This window comes from Coenobita brevimanus, chromosome 117 (genome assembly GCF_032717465.1).
Source record: "Coenobita brevimanus isolate Jiangsu-jjx chromosome 117, ASM3271746v2, whole genome shotgun sequence".
Taxonomy (NCBI): Eukaryota; Metazoa; Arthropoda; class Malacostraca; order Decapoda; family Coenobitidae; genus Coenobita; species Coenobita brevimanus.
In genome coordinates, this window is record NC_137070.1 from 58,148 (window position 1) to 78,680 (window position 20,533).

A 20,533-nucleotide genomic window follows, 5' to 3' on the forward strand; every position below is an offset into this window, starting at 1 on the left:
GAAAGCCAGTTGGAATGAGACAGAGGAGGTAGGGAGAAAGAATGTGAGAGAGACATGACAAAGGATGTTTATTCCGAGAAACGAAGTGAAGCCAGGAAGATGATAAAGGCTTTAAACTTTACCGCCTGTGTCCCTTACCCGCAGCTAGTAAAGGATAATATTCAATGATTCCCACTGAGGACACCTGCTGCGTCCTCCCTCCCGATGAATCAATATCCGTTTCAGAAAGTTTCGTTGAGGAAGTTTAAAGAAGTTTTGCTCCAGCATTATGCAGGTTAGTTCTCCAAGGAGTTCACTTCCCGGTTCCCCTTCTACACTCTTCCCGGACACATTGCTTTTTTAACCCCCCTCCCCCCTGTACATCCTGTTTGTCCATTTTTATATTATGACTCTCTCTCTCTCTCTCTCTCTCTCTCTCTCTCTCTCTCTCTCTCTCTCTCTCTCTCTCTCTCTCTCTCTCACACACACACACACACACACACAATATATATATATATACAGTCATCTCATCTCATCTCATCAGCCGTTTGAGTGTCCACTGCAGGACCGGTCTATCCCGACCGAAGAGGGAACGATAAAGTCAATGTATCTCTACCATGTGGCTTAGGCTGTCTGGTAGAGAGTGTATGTAGGGTGAGTATATATATATATATATATATATATATATATATATATATATATATATATATATATATACTGGTTCTTCCATATATTAGCATTTATTTGTAATCGGTTAGATGATGTCGATGGCATGCACGTTCTTGCAAACATAAACATGGCTAATACCAAGGCGCATAATTAATACTACCAACCGTTGAGTAGGTGTAGGTTGATGGATGCGTCTACCCCGTTGTAAGGGGAGCATGTGTACCGTCCTGCATCCCTGGGTCCGGCCCTCTCGACCAGCAGGTGGCTCACTGTGTCCCGCCCCGTCACCGTCTCCACCCGTACACCACCGCGACCCTCGTAGTCCAGCACCTGGGGAACGTGGAGCACAATAGGATGAAACAACAGAATGGACGGGGGTGAAATGAGAACAGTTCAGAGACAGGAATAAAAAGATCAGAACAGGGTGGAATGGAGGAATAGGGAATAAAAAGAGCAAAACAATGTTTATAAGGCACCCTATCATCGTACTGTATCGTTTCGTTTATAGGGGCTCTGACATGCTTGCATGCGTCACCTTGGTCACCTAATGGCGGCTTTCCATGCTGCTCGATATCTGGCAGCCTCCATATTCAGTTCCTTATCCCTGAAGTCATACTCTATGACCTCGTCCCAGGTCTTTTTTGGTTTGCCTCTTTCAACTCTTCCCGACTTTCACACATGTCACCTTCCGCACCCAACTGTCATTATAATCTTAAGAAATAATAAAATGTTTAATATATCAAGAAGAAAAAGAAAGACTGGAAGAAATTTACAGTTCTCAGTACTTTTCCAACCAAAACATACTCTAGGATTTTAGCGTTCCCTTTCAACAGTCGATTTTCTTATGAAGTGGGAAAACCTGAGATAAATGAGGCAAACCTGACTAATTTAAGTCCTGATGTGACAGCATCTGATGAAAATAAAAAAACATAAGCTAGAGAGGTGTGGCATTAAAAAACGAAATGCAACACCGTCTCAGAAAACCATGATTGCGTGTTCTCGTCAGTTAATGTAACCTCTTTGGAGATCATCAAGTGCTTATCACAGTTGACAAAAATCGATCCCATAAAACACACACACACACACACACACACACACACACACACACACACACACACACACACACACACACACACACACACACAGGCAATGAAATAACAGTAATCCCCAGTATAAGATGGGCAGTCAGACCAACCCCGCTCTGACTTGATATACATTATTTTTTTTTTTTCGTGGGTGTAGTCCTTGGGGTGGAATCCAATGTGCAGGTGTCTTCTTGATTCCTTTTTTACACCCTCTTCTCTTCTTCAGGCTCCACCGTTTCCTCTCTCACTCCGGCGCGGGGATGGAGTGGGGCTGGGGAGGCGTGGGAGTTCAGGAGGAGAGAGTGGGGAGGAATGAATGTGGGTTGGGTAGGAATGGAGGGGGATAAATGGGGCGGAAGTGGATGGGGAGGCGTGGAAATGAACTGGGAAGGGTAGAAGTGGGATAGGATGGGAATGGAGTGACAGGGATGGGAATAGACTGAGTGAGCTGGGATTGGAGAGGGTAGGAAGGAGTAGGAGAATAGTGGATGGGGTATGAATGGAGTGGGATAGAGGGGGGGCGAGTAGGTGGGGAGGAGGCGTGGGAATGGATTGGGAGGGGTAGAAATGGGATGGGTTGGGAAGTGAGTGGGAGGGATGGGACGGGAAACGAACGTGTGAGATTGAAATAAGTGGAAATGGAGTGTGTGAGGTGAAAGTGACATGAGTGGGCAAAGAGTAGATGGAAATGGAGTGGATGGAGTGGGGCGGAAAAGGGATGAGTGGCACTGGATTTAGTGGAAATGGAGTGGGTGAGGTGGGATTGGAGTAGGAATGGGGGTGAGTGGGAAGGGAACACGAGAGGTGAGGGCAAACAGAGAATAATTTTATAATATTTAAGGAACCTGAAAGAAAAACAGAAAACTAAAGAGAGAGAGAGAGAGAGAGAGAGAGAGAGGGAGAGAGAGGTGAGAGGGACAGCAGAATACCGGCGGACCAAATAAGAATGTTCTGAATATTTCATATGTTGTGATGGTACTGGGAATGTGGGGGAGGAGGGAGAGAGAGAGAGAGAGAGAGAGAGAGAGAGAGAGAGAGTGAGAGACAGACAGACAGACAGACAGACAGACAGAACTGGTGGGGTAAGGAACAAAACAAAAGGATGTGACTAACAAATGAAAAAGATGGGCAAAAAGAAAACGGGGATAATAATGAACAAGTGACATAGGATATAAAGTATAAGAAGAAGCAAGAAGAAAAAAGAAGAAGAATTAAAAAGAAACAAGAAGAAAAACATCTATCTATCTATCTATTGCCAGACTCCTCAATCCCGTTTGGGGTGGCCACAAACAAATCGCCTCCAAGTCGCCCTGTCCCCCGCCATTTCACTGCCCTGCTCCCAACTCACACCCCCCTCTCTCATATACCTCTCCACCCCATCCCTCCATCTCATCCTCGGCCTCCCCCTCCCTCTTCCCCCCTCCACCTCACTCACATACACTCTCTTCGTCAGTCTTTCACCCTCCATCCTCTCCACATGGCCAAACCACCTCAGTGTGTTCCTCCTAACGCTTCCTATCACATCCACATCCACACCACAACGCTCCTTTATATCCTCATTCGTCAGCCTGTCTCTCCACGTGACTCCACAGGCTCCTCTTAAATAACTCATACTGTGTGAAAACGTGAAGGAAACTACAAATGAGGAACAAGGAAAGAAATGTAAGATAGGAGACAAAAATGAGAAGAGACATTGTATAAGAGGTTAAGAATAAGAGCAATGGAATGATGAGAGAAATATGCAGAACTAGTACGGTAGAAAATAGAGAGAGAGAGAGAGAGAGAGAGAGAGAGAGAGAGAGAGAGAGAGATGGAGGGAATCTAGGGAGACAAAGGAGGGAGGGAGAGAGAGAGAACATGGAGAGAAAGGAGAGGCAGGATTGAGGGGCGAGGTAGTGGGTACCGCATTGTGCAGCCTCCACCACCGGAAAATTGACTTGGCCCCACCACACTTAGATACCAGCCCGCCCCTTAAGTGGTAACTGCAGTTGTGGGGCCCCTTAAGTGGTGTTGCGGGGCCCCTTACCACTCGCTGGCTCCTGTGACTCACTCTCAGCTGAATGAAATCGTGTACCGTGAGCTGAGATAGAATGCTAGAGTTAACCTGACCACGTGGGGGTTGAGTGTCGTAGTAGGGACCCTTAAGTGGTGAAGTGGCATACTGATGGTCTTTAAATTGTACAGTGGATGCCCTTAAGTGGTGTGATGTGATTCCTTATGTAATGTAGTGGTTGCAATTGTAAGTGTAGTGGAGCCCTTAAGTGACAATCGTTAGCTGTTCTTTCGATTATTAAGTAGTTTGGGGAGTGTCTGATTATCATTTACATGGCGGTATAATCTGTAATTTTAAGTGGTGCTAAGAGAGAGACTAGTTCGGTTCTCTCAGTGGTGTATTCTGGACTCTTCTGGTATTGTGAGTTACTGAGTCGAAATCGCAAATGGTAAAGGACGCACCAGCATGAGGATATTCAAGTGGCGTTCTGCAGACTCTCAGGACCATACTCTAAGTGGAGAAGGAGAATTTTGTAACACCTCATTCGCTTTATAATTTTCTTACTGTCTCAATTTTCCTTGTCTGTAATTAATAGCGTTTTAAACTTGGCCTAGCTTGCCTCAGTGACATACTAGAGGATACTGAAGTGTACTCGTAATATGCAAAATAGATCGCTAAGAGGGAGGTGTTACGAAATCTCCAAAGTCACTTAGAACACGGTCCCTAATTTGTTTGGTGACTTGTAGTTCCTGGTTCTGAAGTTGTACAGGTAATGGTGGTTTAAAGGACGTCAAGTGTAGGTGTTAATTATTAAGGCTTGATTAGGATTTCTGAGGGATAATTTTAGGGTTCTCTTGTGGCGTGGTGCTGTGATGATGTGGTGCTGTGAGAGAGGTGTGGTGAGTGGTGTGGTAATGTGGTATGTGGTGAGGGTAGTGTGGTGTGGTGAGGTGAGAGTGGCGTGGTGAGAGTAGTGTGGTGTGGGGTAATGAGAGTGGTGTAGTGAGCGTGATGTAGTGTGGGGTGATGAGAATGGTGTGGTGAAGTTGGTATGGTGAGTGGTATGTTGGGAATGTTGTGATATGACTGGTGTGATGAAAATGGGAAGCTGGAATCAATAGAGGAAGTGTGTTCTGGTTAATGTTATCTCAAAGCAGATTCGATTATATCAGTGGTGGGTGGAATGGTGGTTGTCTGACCTTGTTTGGTAGTACAGTTATTGTTATTATGGTCGGTTTGTTATCACATGACAGAACGGCGCAACTCCCACAACCTAAATACCAAGTTGTGGCTGCATGAAACTATGAGTCCTACTTGTGAAACGGATATGAATCTCTTTAGTTACTAGTCAAATCAGCCTGAAAATGGAAAGAGACGGTAATTCATGTGATAATTTACGTAACTGTTCGATGACCTGTACATTTTTTCACTTGCTACATCTAAACAATTTTATTCTTTGGTGACAACTCATAGTGAAGGGATTGGAATCAGAGTCCATAAGTGTGGTGGGCAACAATTCTTTATTTGGGATAGTATGTGCTCGTTAAGTGGTAAAGTGACTAGTGCTGATAATACTGTTTATGTAGATGATTGTAAGAGGCAACTAAATGGTAGATCCCCTAATATGGTAATGAAATTGGTGTAGTAATGTTTGTCAGATGACTAAAGTGGCTGCTGTCAGAGAATTAAGTGGTAAATAATGCTTTATTGATGTGATCAGCTGGCATTTAAGTAACAGAGATTGGTTCTTGAGTGGTAAATAAAGTGGTATACTGTTGTTGGAGAGATGCTTGTAATGGTTCCTATAATCCATTCACTTTAACTTGACCCAGATTTTAGTCCCTTTGCAGCTTATTGCACGTAGTTCGGTGGCAGAGGACAATGCTACGACTCTACATTCTCCCCATGGAACTTCTTCGTGACTAGCAATATATTCTAGTGTTTATCTCTTGTTACAGCTCAATACTCAAGACGAAGACATGGAAATTTTAAGCCAAGTAAAAGTGAACAGAATACAGAACATGGAGTAGTAATTTCCTAAGTGGCTAGTGATAAAAACAGTGATTCTTCTGGAGTAATAACAGGTAATTACTGTAGGTTAGGGATAGTTTAATTTTATAAGATGATCTATATCTATATATCTATCTATATACCTAGGCTGCTTCCCCCAAGGAAAGGGAGGTAGCCGAGACAGGACGACACACTCTCCATTTACTCATCCATTTAAACACATTCATTCACATCTTAGCCCCAAAGGGGAGAACGGACAGATCCTCACCGCACCACACCGCACAAGGGTCAACTGCGCAATGCAATCAGTGATAAGATGATAGCCGCTTTAATTGGTACTGAAGTCTACTAAACTGCCGCTAATCTCGCCAGACTGCTAATTACTCTTCATCAAAAGGCAGTTACGCGGTACTCGCTTGCACTCACATTCCTTCCCCACTAAATCCGTCGTTAAAGGCATTCCCAGAGCCAGCTAATTGGGGCGTATTCTCGCTGACGTAGGCGATTCGTAACACCTATTCCCCAGCGAATTATTCTCCTATTGCTACTTAACCGCTTCGTTGAAATGAATGTTCTCAAGGTATTTTATTCATGTTAAGTCTTGGTCATTGTATGTAAGGAAAATTCTAGCATTTCAAAAACTAAAAAGAGACAAATTTTTGATAATATTTAGTAGAAACAGCACATGGATTTTTTCGCTTGAGCATACCTCGCCATTTGCTGACACTTTTCCTCTATGACACTTCCCTCGCAAAAGATCCCTGGGTGTATTAATGACCCCAGGGGAAGGTGGTAATTTGCTATGAAGTGTTATAGAAGGAAAAAAGTTAGCAAATGGAGAGGACATTAAAGAAAAAAAGTTCAGAGTACATGAATTCGAGATAAAGTTTCTGCTAAATATTTACCCAATTTTCCTCCCTCTGATGAATGGATTTTCCCTCAGCTGGGCAAAATCGTCAAGTGAAAGCCTAACTAAAATAGCTTGATGTCTCCATAAAAAGAGAAAAGAAAAATGGTCCCTTGTATGATGCTGATGAATATTATATCAGTATTGAAAAGCTAAACAGTATAAAGAATATCAGACAGTAATAGTAATGTCAAATGTGCAAGGTAAACTGTAAAGTCAAAAGTCCTACCAAGTCTTTCTGTGTAACCGAATCTACAAACCAGTATGTCTACGTATATGGGTTTTAGTTGTGTTTCCTCAGTTTCCTCAGTCGTTCAATCTCTGGGTTATGATATTAGTCCATTTTAACTTGCTGGAGGCTTTCGTTTTTGTGGGCTTATTACCGGTAGTACAGTGGACGAATACGATAATAAGACGGCCCTACGTCCTTTCCGTGACACCTCTTCGTGATTAGCACCATATTAGAGCTTTAATACCCTGGTACACCTCAGCATTCAAGACTGAGAGATGCTAACTTTAGGTCAAGTTATAGTGGACATCGTATAGTTTGGTCAGCTCTAGTTTCTTCATTCTCTGTCTGTCTGTCTGTCTCTCTGTCTGTCTGTCTGTCTGTCTGTCTGTCTCTCTCTCTCTCTCTCTCTCTCTCTCTCTCTCTCTCTCCACTTCAGTGTTCTGTAACTGGCTCTCACTTCCTTAACTTCTTTAGCCCGGTGACGTATATGGCTGAAATATTCATGCTACTTCCAGACCACCAAATTAAGCTTTGGCAAGACCTCTAATAATGAAGGAGTGAATAAAGACAATATCTGACACCTCGAGCTCTCTCTAAGTAAGATATAACCACCTGGAGACAGCAATGACTTAATAGACAAAAACATCTAGGGGGTTAAGCTGTGTCACATTGCTAAAGGAAAAAACTTATAATCCTTGTATTCCATGGTACAAGAGTGTTACCCATCTCACAAGTCCATAGCATTAGATGATGTAGAATTACTCTGAACAAAATTGTCTGAGTAGGAAGAATGAAAAGCCATCGTAGTGAAAAGGCTGATGGAGACTTACTTTTCCTTAACCTGCATATTATTTACCTTCTTTCATAACCTGATGCGCTTGAAGAAGGAAGTTTCCTTTATAGTCACTAATGAGTATACCGGCAGTTTAGTTAAAGAAAGAGGTTTGCTGATATGACAGATTACGTAACCTTTTCAGAAGCTTTTATGGCGGGGCAAGTATTTACAGGCTGGGGGCTTAATGGTAGCTGTCAGTTTGTTTACTGTTCTTATTCTCATTGCATAACATGTTGTGCGTTAACCCCTTTAGCCTGAGGACTCCTTTAGCTTATTTCCTTTCTATTTTCTTCAGCGAAAGTCAGATTATTAAGTTCAGCTCAGGACATCCCCCTCGAAGTGAAGGGGTTAATGAAGGCTAAATCTAACCCCTCCAGTTCGGAATGTTGCTCCAAAGCCAAGTAAAATGGCCTGAAAATAACAGTACTAATATACAAAAATGCGTCATCGTTGTGAAAAGGTTAATAGTATACGTGTGAGCTCTCTCTCTCTCTCTCTCTCTAATTCTCATCTCCCCATTATTTTTTTTTTTTTGTAATATTCTACAACTGCCTTTGTGAGATGATGTATTCTTTCTCACTCTGTTCTTGTTAGGTTTTATATCTCTCCTTGTAAAATATCCTTTGCTGGGCTACATGAGGGGAGGATGCATATAACTTGTGTGCCTTGTACCATGACCTACAAATTCCATCTCTTTCCCATCATTTTGTCTCCCTATAATAATTTGTGCACTGTTATCTGCTAAATCTATTCTGCCACTGTGTCTACCCTGTAATTCTCCTGTACCTTGTTACCTATCCTCTACCTATCCCTACCAAACTGTACCTTCTCTGATCCAGTCATTCTCCTGTACATTATTATCTACCCTCTACTCAACCCCGCCAACAGTACCTTCTCTACACCCTTTTCTCCAAGTGACGTACCTTGTTGTGATGGTACCAGTAGATGTAGACGGGCCGCTCCGTACCGTGGGTGACTACGCACGTGAGGTTGATGGGCGAGCCTCGGTGCACGTGCATCTCGGGAGAGTTTAGGACCCACGCCCGGGGCACTGTGGGTGGAGGGGTTAGATTATTAGAGTGTGTTAGTTTTAGTTAGGGTGGGTTAAGTTAGGCTAGGTTAGGTTAGATACGGTTTAGTTAGATTAGGTGAGTCTTGTTTAAGTAGAGATAGGGTGGGCTGAGTTAAGTTGAGTTGGGCTAGGGCTAGGTTAGGTTAGGTTAGTTCCTTAGGGTGGATTGGGTTTGGTTGATCTGGGTTGGTTCCGGTAGGTTTGGTTGTCAGGTTTTGATGGGATGGGATGGGTTGGATTGGATTGTCGTAAGATAGGTTAAACCAGTAAAGTGCGCTTTGTGAGCGCATGACGAGCGAACGAGCCCCATGTTATTACAATTTCCCTCTAATATACTAGAAATGGGGTGTTTTCCCTTGGTGATTTCAAAAACGAAACATAGCAATAACGTTAATGTAATGTTATAGGCGGAATCTCCGACATTAAATTGCTAGAGCTGATGCCAAGAAACAATGTTACGACGAAAAATCTCTATTACTTTGATTTCATAATTGATGCGCTCACCGATTAGAGCAGAACACTCCCTTGGAAACTTGAGATTCCAAGGAGTTCCTACACATTCACTGATGAGTTTTTAGTTGATAACAAAATTTATTGAATGAATGTAGCACATGCAGAAAGACTTTCAATTCTACTTCACATAGGTGTAAATTTATTAGTTTATGCTTAGCGTGACGGTCGGGTCGGGCTGGGCAGGGTCGGGCAGGGCTGCTCATTTCCAAACTTAACTGAGAATACACATCGCTCGCTTGCTTCGCTCGCTCGCTATGGGCTGGTTTAGACTGAACTGAGTTAGACTGAGATTTAGCTGAGCTGAGTTGGAATGTGATGTGTTAGTCTAGGTTGGGTTAGGCTATGTTAAGTAAGATTGTGTTGTTGGGATGGACTGAGGTGGGCTGAGTTTAATTAAACTGACATGTATTACGCTGTGCCAAGATAAGTTAAGTTCCGATAAGGTAGGTTAATTTCGGTTAGGATGGGTTAAGTGAATTAGGTAAGGCTATTTACGATGTCAGGTTAAGTTAGGTTAGTTTGGACTGGGTTTAGGTGAGATGGGTAGGGTTGGGTTAGATTGGCTTATGTTTGGTTCGAGTAGTAGAAGATATGTTATGTGCACGGTCATCGGGAGAGGACAGAGTTGGTTTAGGTTAAACTGGGAGTTGAGTTAGGTTACTTGAAGCAAGAGAGAGAAAGGCTGGAGAGTAGTAGTTTAAGTTTAGGTTAGATTAAGTTAGGCTACAATTGTGTGCGAGGTGGGTGAGGGAGAGTATCTTTAGGCTGATGAGAAAGATGGCTTGTACTGTAATTTGCGAGACAGATGATAATAACCAACCGATACAAATTAACCAGATTCTCTCAGATGTAAGCAAAGGGTAGATTTTCACCAGCATCATGAATAAGGAAAAGGTCAGATGTCAAGGGTAGAGGGACACAGGGGAGGAAGGGTGAGAGTAATATCGCTAAGAGTAATCACACATACACATTAGGTAGATTGGCTGGAGGGGGACACACCTCAATCCTTGCCTTCCTCCGACTCTTTGTGACAGTCAAAAGGATACATATTAGGCCAACTTTACCTCAGCGAACATAGGAGCCGGTTCTACACACCAATGCCTGTTCCATTCAGTTTCACCTTAATTCCCACCATACGATTTAATTCAGTTTAGCAGAGCACTATATTAAGCAAGAAATTAATGAATGCCACTCCAATCCATGTAGTTCGAAAAGTCGCTCTTCATCTGAATAAATTACCTGACGACAGCGAGAATAAGATGAATAAAAAAGTTGCCGTGATACCGAAGGGATAAAATACACATTAAGAAGATTGGACAACAGAGGACATCACCTGCGTCAGCTCGGTGTGACAGACAGAAGAAAGACACGCCAGCCCGACTTTGCATCAGTGATAATATGTACCACAACCATACCTACTTTCCTGCCTGCATTTCAAGCTACACTTGGAAACTATCTTCTCAGTAAACATAATTTCCAGATGTAAGTTTAAATCTTCCAGTTCTACTTTCATTATGAAGTTAAAATAATTCACAATACTGCTCATTTAATCTGCTTTATTCCTTTAATATGTCTCACAAATTATTGTATCCTTACAAATACTTGTAGGCTATATAATTATGCTCTGCGTACCTTATGCAGTATTCGTAGCGAGATTCCGACCGCACTGTAAACTGTTTAAATATTCAGTGATCCACGGTAATGATTCCTCCTACGTCTGCACGAGCTCCCGGGCCCCAATGGAGTTGTATTCTCGTGTGCATAGTAGGCTTCCCAGCATTTCTTCCTAAGAGATTTATTTTTCCTATTGCTCTCTACTGTCCTCTTTGATGGTATTTATGTCTTTTCATAACGAGACAGAATGCAATGAACAAATACTAATATAATAACGTTCTATGTCTACAAATTAACGATACGGAAGAAGCTTCGTGATTCTCCTATACATTAGTCGAATGGGACAGTCCTGGATGATGGCACTCAACAGCTTCCACAGTTGCCCAGTAATCCTATACAGCTGAATTACACAATAATTAATTAAATAAATAAATTAATTAATATACACCAGAAATTCACAGGTCTTTCGATAAAACCACCGTATAATCTTCGACCAACATAACCAGCTTTACGTAATGATTCTCAACCCCCTCATGATAGGGACAACTCTAGTATTCCTTGCTAACAAGCACCTCACGATTTTTTTAAAGACAGATTCACAGGAGCCTGAGAGTGTTGCTAGCTCCTTTATTTTCGCTCGAGTTCGTTTTTGCTGAGTATTTACGTTATTCCGACGGCGCTGAAGATGTAACCAATTCCATTCCCATTCGCTGCTAGTGCACAGTCCTCCATTCCCTGCCCACTTGTTTGGCTTGAGATATCGTGAACATACGCCACATTTCAGTTTTGCATCACCGATAACCTAACCATCAACTGCAGTTAACCCCTTCACTACGATGGCGTACATTCATTTTGCTCAGGCTGCCACCGGACGATTTTCAATTAAAGTTAGGACGGGCTTCTTGTATTGGAGGCATTAACCGTTGCCATATCTCACCACGCCTGTTATAAAAGTCTCTCCTAAGCTGTATAAAATCGTCTAAACTAGATTTTAAAAAAGTTCAAATACATAAACAGTGACGAGGATGTAATATAATGAAATATGCGTACAGTATGTTCAAAATAAATGATCTACTCGGTCCTGTTTGTCCAAATTAATCATGTTTTTTGTACTCTTCTGAAACAACTACTTGGAAAAACAATGCTTATCACCGACAACAGGCCCTTCTCTGCCTCAAATAAACCAAAAAATATTGAGGATTCTAAACCCATTGGCCATTCAGTCCTTCCCTGCCACACTACTTTCCCTTTGCTGTACTCTTCAGGAAAATACGCAACTCTTCGCTTTTTCCAGGATACTCGATCGTATTTCCAGGATTTCCTACCCAGAAAACCTTTTGAAGGCGTTGGGTCTTAGTATCAGCAAAGCGGATTTCAGTGACCTTGTATTTAATGACGTTATATTTTAGTCGTTATTTATCTTTCCAGCTTCTTTTTCTTCTCTGTATTTATCTACTCTTATTTGAAGGCAGGTAAACTTTGTAACCTTACCTGACTAAACAATAAACGTATGTAAGGGAAGGAGCAGGAAGGGATAGATGGGGAGGAGGGGTTTTGGAGGAAAGAAGAGTCATTGAGGAAGGTAGGGGGTCGATTTAGAGGGGGGGGGGAGTCATGTGGGAAGTAGGATGGGAAGAGTGAATGGGTGTGAGAGTCGATAGAGAGAGAGAGAATGGTGAGGGAGAGTGGAGGGTAGGGAGAGGAGGGAATGGGAGGGAGGAGACCGATTTAGAAAGGGAAACTAAGAGAAGGCTAGACAGGGAGAGGAATAAGGGAGGGTGGAGGAGTAGACAGGGATGATGGAGAGTGAAAATGAGTGAGGGATGGAGAAGGCTAAGGAAGCGGGGGAGTGACGGGGCTGGGAGAAAGGCGAGTGAGTGGGGAGGGGGTATGGTTGAAGGAGGAAAGATGGACAGAGGGAAGGGCAGTGGATGGTGGGGAGGGAGGGGGAAGATAAGGAGTTGAAACGTGTGAGAGATGGATGGAAAGAAAGAGAAGAAGCAGGGGGGGGAGGGTGAAGGAGAGGGGAGGGACAGACACAAGAGGATGGAAAGGGGAAGAGAGATGGGTAAGGCAATAAAGGTTACCGTAAAGGGAAGTCTTAGTGACCACTCAGGTAGGCTGGCATGGGGAGCATAAAGGTAGGGAGGAAGAACGTTGGCAGAAACAGAGAACAGTGAGCGAAGGGAGAAAGAAAGGAGAGTAAGGCAGCGAGAAATGAGATATAGGGGACTGTGAGGAAAGAAAGGAAAGGGGGATAATGAGGTAGGGAGGAATAGCAGTGAGAAATATAAGGGAAGGGAAAATGGTGGATCATAAGGTACATAGGAATGGGGGATGATGAGGTAGGGAGGAACAGATGGTGCAAGAGGGACTAGTGAAAGAATCTACAGTAAGAATGAATAGATGGAAATATTGTAGTAAAAATAATTCGCTGTTTTCGTTGTTAGATAGGCTGACATACGTAGGAAAAAGAGTGCAGGGTGAAATAACTGAAGTAAAAATGGATATGGAACACTGAAGCAAGAGCAACTGGGGATAAGGAGAAGTGAATGAAGAAATGGAACAATGAAATGTCGGTAGAATAAACTGGGATAAAGGGCAATAATACCCAATAACTATGAGTGCAGAAACAACGATAACAATCTTTCTCATATACCCTGTGAAGTGTAAAGGCCCAAGGATACGTTGATATAATCTAGAACGTTTGACGCATTCACTACGATGACCTATTTTGTGGTTTATTCTTGCTACTTCCTAACGACTGCATTAATAATTTGAAAGGCCTATGATATGGAAGGGGTGTGTGAAGGCCATAAGTCAATTCTCACTTTCAAGGTTTCTGCTAAATGGAATATAAGTCTTAGGAAAGCAAGAAGAAAGATACTATAGAAAAACATCCTGGTATCTATGGCTGAAGAGTAAGTAACCATCGTACTCCCTTGGTACCACTGACAAAATGAAGTCTGGATGAGAGGTGAAGGGGAGGGGGGAGAGACGTAGGAGCTCTGAGGTATTAGGCTGAGGTAAAATTGGAAGGAAGATGTGAGATGACGGGAATAGTAACTGTATTTCTCAGAGAACATATCTTCATATTATTGCGTAGAAGTATCCCCTGAAAATGCATAGATTTTTGTGAATTTATGAACTAACGAGTATGTCCATAAATATGTGTTACTCCTTTCGGTACAAAGACGCCAATTAAATGTTTTATTGTTACCGCCTGGTGCTCTTCTGTAGCTTAGGGAAGACCTCTGCTGGATATATATATATATATATATATATATATATATATATATATATATATATATATATATATATATATATATATATAGTAATGTACGAAAAACTAATAATGTTCGCCCTTCAGCAAATCATGTTATTTTAAATGTAATGCCCTATAGACTGGCAGTGAAGGCGGTAACATTTGAGGGAAGTGAGTAACACGTGTGAGAAGGAAATAAACCAAAGAACTTATCTTTTTTATTACTTGTATTTCCGTCCAACCCAGTATACATAAATGTTCATGGCAGGATAGTATTTTCCAAGTCTCCTGGGCATGATATTTTGTTTTTAATACGGCCACACGATTTTTTGCTTCAGATTAATAGAAACCCATTGTAGTGTAAGGGTTTGATGCATAAGGAAGCGCTTCTGTTGCCACGTGTGCCGGTCATAGCTTATTCCTTTATTATTTTTCCAAGTTAGAACAGCTGAATTCATGGCTGAGCACACACACATTGCATCTGACATAAGAGACACATCGTTTTTCGTCAGCTTTAGTTGCGTTAGGTCAGTGGGAGGCTTTGTTTGTGAGGCCAAGAGTGGAGGTGTGTCACAGGGATGGCGTAGGCTGGCTTTACATGCTTTTATCTGCTTTATTCGCCTTTGTGTGCTTCCTGAGCTTTATGGCGGCCTTCGTATTGGCAAGTTTAAGCAATAGTTCAGGTGCTGCGCGATAGTGGCACCTGAGCTGTGTGTGTGTGTGTGTGTGTGTGTGTGTGTGTGTGTGTGTGTGTGTGTGTGTGTGTGTGTGTGTGTGTGTGTGTGTGTGTGTGTGTGTATCCACAGACTAATGCTTTGGCAGATATGACCTACCGCCCAAGCGGCTTTTGTAGTGCATTCGAACTGTTTGTCTCTCTCTTTGTTAAAACACACACACACACACACACACACACACACACACACTCGCTGGTGCAGTGGTAACGTTCCCGCTTGCCAACTGGTGGACGGGAGTTCGCGCCTCGCTCAGGTTGCGAAAAGTTTCACTGACGAAGTGGGTGGTTACTGTCCCCCTTGAGCAAGGGGACGGGTGTGTGCGTGTGTGAAGGTTACAGCCTTGCCCTTAGATCGGACTATATGAGCTCTCAGCTCCCTTCCGGGAGGGTAAAAGCTGATCATCACGACCATCAAGTGATCCTGACCGACCCGGTGAATTACACACACACACACACACACACACACACACACACACACTCATTCGGTACAATTATTTTTCTTTTTACCGTCCACAACCATACAATGATTTTCATTTTACTCTGCCACCACCAGACGATTTCATTGGTACCTGGGATGGCTTTTGGAAATGGATGGGTTAGATATTGCCTTCACCGACGCCTCTGGTTAATGGAAAGAGTACGTCATCGGAGTGAAGGGCTTAATTTTAATGGCAGACGATTTTATTCAGCGTAGGTAAAATCTCTCGTAGCGAAGAGGTTAATAAAATGAAACTTTACAAGCACTTGTGTCTGTCTACCTCTTGCATCCTCTCTCTCTCTCTCTCTCTCTCTCTCTCTCCTTCCGTATTCCGTTTTCTGTATTTCATCCTATCCGTACTTCCTTTTTCTCCTTCCTGTGTTTCACCCTCACCCTTCTTTCATTTGAGTTATATATCTCTGTGACACCTCATTCGTTCATTTACATGCTGACCCCCCCCCTCTCTCTCTCTCTCTCTCTCTCTCTCTCTCTCTCTCTCTCTCTCTCACCCAGCCAATACAATCCCCCAACAGAATATACCATAAAACTTCCAGCTTTTTCTTTTTTCCTCAGCATCCTCTCAAGTTAAGTTGGGTTGCCTCTGTATATTCCTTCTAAGGCCTCGACACAACTTATAATAGAGGGGTGTGAGGAGGTGGAAGGGAAAGAGGGGGGAGGGAGGAGGGAGGGAGGGAGGGGATAGAGAAGAGGAGAACTAAGAGACTGAGAGGGAAATTCTATTGAATGAGGGAAGGAAGACAGAGAAGGAAATGAGGAGGAAGAGGAGGAGAGTAAGGGTGAATGGGAAGAAGGAATGAGGTTCTTAAAGGGAGAGAATTAACCAGGTGAAATGCATTTATGGGCAGGGGAAGGACAGGAAAGAAGGAAGAAGAGCAAGGGATAGAAGAACTGAGGTATAAAGAGATGCAAGGAGAAGGAGGCGGAGATAAGTAGGATAGAAGGGAAGAACTGGAATGGATAATGGGAGAATTAAGAGATTTAAACGAATGTTAGTGGGTGAATGAGAGATGGGAAAGAAAGAAATGCAATTAGCGTACGAGGGAAGAAATAATGAAGGTATGCAGAAATGAACGGTGAAGTAGGGGGAAGAAAGGAAGGAAGGAAGGAGGAAGAAAATGAAAGTATGCAAAAACTGAAAGTGAGAAATGAGGAAGGAAGGAAGGAAGGAGGAAGGTAGAGGGGAGGGGAGATGTGGAATGGAAAGGATAATGAAAAATATAATTGGCTAACTGAATATACTGTAAGTGGTAAGGAAAGGATAAGAAAGAAGGCAGAGTAGAGGAAAGGGAAAGAAGAAGGAATGAAGAGAAAGCAGGAGGAAAGGAAGACTGGGACAGTGAGGAAGACAGATGTGGAAGAGATGAAAAGTTTGACAGACGAATGAACGAACAGACGGATGAGGAGAGAGAGAGAGAGAGAGAGAGAGAGAGAGAGAGAAAGTATTGATGGAGGAGGGGAAATAGAAAGAGAGCGAGAGAGAGAAACTGCACGGTAGGAGGAAATATTGACAGCAAAATTGAGTTAAGGAGGAGGGAAGAGACATACAAATTCCCAGGAAGAAGAGACGAAAGAAAGAAAGGAAGGAGGGACTGAAGGAAGGAAGAAAACTAGGAATGAATGAATGAAGTAAGGAAGGCAGGAAGGAAGGAAGGAAGGCTGGAAGGATGAAAGGACGGAAGTCGGACGGAAAAAAGGAAGGAAAGAAGGAAGGATAAAGAAATGGGGGCAGGCAGCGCTGGAGATAGGTGAAAGGAAGAAAGGAAGTAGGTAAGAAAGGAATGACTTTATGAAGGGAGAGAGGGAGGAAAAAGATTGTCTAGGAACAAGAGAAGGTAAACAGAGGGAGAGAGAGATAAGTGAGGAAGAAAAGGAGGGAGGGAAGGAAGACAACCGACAGGGAGGGGGATAGGGAGAGAAGCAGGAAAGATAGCTTGCTAGGAGGGGAGGAGAGGAGGGAAAGAAACAGATAGAGTGGGCTGAGTGAGAGGGAGGAAGAGGGGGACAAGGGATAGGGGGTTGAAGGTAGGCGAGGAGGTAAAGAGAGAGGGATGGTGAGTGGGAGAGAGGGAGATATGCAGGGGTGGAGTGAGAAACGTAAGCAGGAGGAGGGGAAATTGAAGATATGAGGATAGACAGGAGAGCAAGGATGGAGGGTGGGATGGTAGGCCGACATACAGGAGGTACTGATGGGAGAAGGTATTTGGAGAGGCTAAGGGGAAAAGGAAGAGAGGATGGGAGGATGGGAGGAAGGGAGGGAGAAAGGGAGGGAAGGAGGAAGGGATTACAGACAGACAGGAAGGTAGAAAGAGAGGGACAGTGAAAGGAATAGAGGACGGGTGGGAAACTGGAGAGATGGAGGAAGGAGGGTGAGGTGGAGGGAGGAATGCGCACATAATTAGGGGACGAAAGGAAGGAGGAGGAGAAACTGGAGGGTGGGATGGAGGGAAGGAGGGATGGTAGGTAGAGAGACTGAGAGGGAGGGGGAGGGAGGGAAATTGGAAAGATGGAGGGGGGAGGGAGAGGATGCACCGCTTGGGAATTTCTCTGGACTTAAGAATTTATGCAAACGTGTTCCTTTATGTGGCATGGGACTGCGACAGGTTGTGGTGCGGCCAGTGTTGTGGTGATAGTTATGGCGGTTGTGGTGCTGGTGGTGGTAGTGGTTTTCGTGGTGGTAGTTGTAGAGGTGGTGATAGTGGTTGCGGTGGTTGTGTTGGAGATAGTTCTGGTGGTTGTGGTGGTCTTGGTTGTTGCAGTTACCGTGGTGTTTGTGATGCTTGTGGTAGCTGTGGTGGTAGTTTTGCTTGTGGAGATGATGGTAGTTGTCTTTGTTGTGGTGGTATTGGTAGGTACGTGCATGTGGTGGTAGTGGTTATCGTGGTGGTGGTAGGTGTGGTTGTTGTGGTTATTTTCGTGGTGGTTGTGGTGGTGATGGGTGTGGTTGGTGTGGTAGGTGTGGCTTTTGCTGTTGCTTGTTTGATTTGTCGTCCGTTCGGAAAGCTGATGATGTGGCTGTGGTGGTGGGGGGTTGCTACTGTGGTACGTGAGACTGTTGTGGTAGCTGGAACTGGAAGGGTTTAGTAGATGTGACTGTGATAAGCTTAGTAACTGAGGTTGTGGTAGTGAATGGTTGCTATTGTGGTAGACGGAATTTCCATGGTAATAGTGTCAGAAACAGTATGGTAGATGAGAGTAGATGAGATTGTTGTCCTGTAGCTGTGATTGTGATAGTCGCAATAGTTATGGTTGTGAAAGATGTGATTGATTGTGCATGGTGGAGTTTATATGATTATTTAAATGTCTGCAATGTTGAAAAAAAGTTATAATAATTAATGAGTTTGCAAAATGGTTTATATGATTACTCTTTCCGGTTGTTGTCGATGCTGTTATGTTTATTCTTGTCTTTGTTCTTGATGTTGTAGTTGTCGTTGTTCTTGTTCTTGATGTTGTAGTTGTCGTTGTTCTTGTTCTTGATGTTGTAGTTGGTAGTTGTGGTGTTTGTACGATACTGACTGAAATTTAGGCTACTGTTGTTGTTATTGATGTTGCTGTTGTTGTCATAAACCTGAGTGATGAGGTAAGTTTCTGTTATTGTAGCCTCGGCCGTGACAGTTATGGAGAGAGAGAGAGAGAGAGAGAGAGAGAGAGAGAGAGAGAGAGAGAGAGCTAATTTCGAAATCCATGTACAAATCAGTTCCTATCTCAGTTCACCCTTGTTAAATCCACCCTTCTTCTGACTTCCAGACTCCTCATTTTTTCAGCATTAACACCTCCCTGCGTTCCATTTTCTTCCTACTCCCCCTTGTCATCCTTCCTTTAATTTTTCTTCATCACACCTTAAGACTGATGGGCCTTCTTTGCACACTATTGCTGGACTTCTTACATTTCGTCTCTGTAGTTATGAAGCGAATATTCATGGCTATTTTTACACGAAGCTTTCATTTGTCGTACTTCCCTGTCTTTTGTTTTTATGCATGATTACCTATATGTCTTTTACTGAAACATTGATTGCTTTACCGACTTCATAAATAATCCTTTTGCCTTCTCTTTCCTCGCTATTTCATTCCAATATTCTTGCAATCGTTTCATGAAGCAATTTATTACCAGACGTCTCCCTTAAACCTCAATAAAATCGTTTGGTTGTAACAAGAATATAATTAAAGACAGCCTAATTACCTCCTCTCTCTCTCTTCTTGGCTGCCTTTTTCTCTCACTCTTTTCCTACTTTTCACCCTTGTTCCGCGCACATCATTTCTGGCTGTTAACTTTTCTCCTTAAGAGAGTAAGCTCACACCCCACACTGCCGCCTACCTTTCTAGCTCTTTTTTTTCCTTTGCTCTCTTTCTCTCGCTGGTTAATGCGTTAGCTCCCACCCTATCGTTGTTCTTAATGCTTGTGTAGCTTGGGACTTCTCTCTCTCTCCCTCTCACTCTAATAAAATGAATAAAATCGTCTCTAAGTATGAGAGAGAGAGAGAGAGAGTTTTCGAGCTGGTGGGATTAAATAGAGCCTTCAGTATCTAGCATATGAGAACTGTCCTAAGCTGAATGAACTGATCTGACGGTAGCAACAATACAGTGCAAAGTACTTCGTTGGGTCGAAGCTCAGACATCATCATCGTCATCACCATCATCATCGTCATCGTCATCATCACCACACATCATCATCCCTTAACACATTGCTGGCATCATCATCTGTCATCATCACCACCACCACCATCACTACCTTACATCACCTTTTAACACTACACCGACGCTTCCATCTCGTAAGCAGTAGTGCCCTCCCCCCTCCCACCTCAACAACCCTCCCCTCTAGCTCACACCCCAACTGTGTATTTCTCCTAACGCTTTCTGTCACATCCATATCCGCACCACAACGCCCCTTCACTTCCTCATTTGTCAGTCTGTCTTTCCTTTTAACTCCACATGCTCCCCTCAGTAATCCTCTCTCCATCCCCCACCTCAGCGAAACACAAGGAAATGTTCCTCACTTGCCACGACGCGAGACTGGTGTGCGTAACCAGACAGCCAGGAACCACGAAGCTGGGCGGCGCGCGTCTACACCCCACCTACAACATTTGGTAACTAAGGCCGTGATCGCTGTCTGATTCGCTGGTGTGGCAGCGAG

General features: G+C 43.4%; 1 protein-coding gene across 1 annotated transcript in view; it reads right to left on the minus strand.

The window, feature by feature from the left end:
* Positions 1-812: 812 nt before the first annotated feature.
* Positions 813-20,533, minus strand: part of LOC145419047 (uncharacterized) — a gene marked incomplete at its 3' end in the record, with an annotated part of 39,750 nt that continues 20,029 nt past the window's right edge. The window contains exons 2-3 of the mRNA XM_080287292.1: positions 8,634-8,761; positions 813-978 (exon numbers count right to left, since the gene is read on the minus strand). Of these exons, the coding sequence (XP_080143418.1) occupies positions 813-978; positions 8,634-8,761 (294 nt within the window). The remainder of the gene's footprint in view (positions 979-8,633; positions 8,762-20,533) is intronic.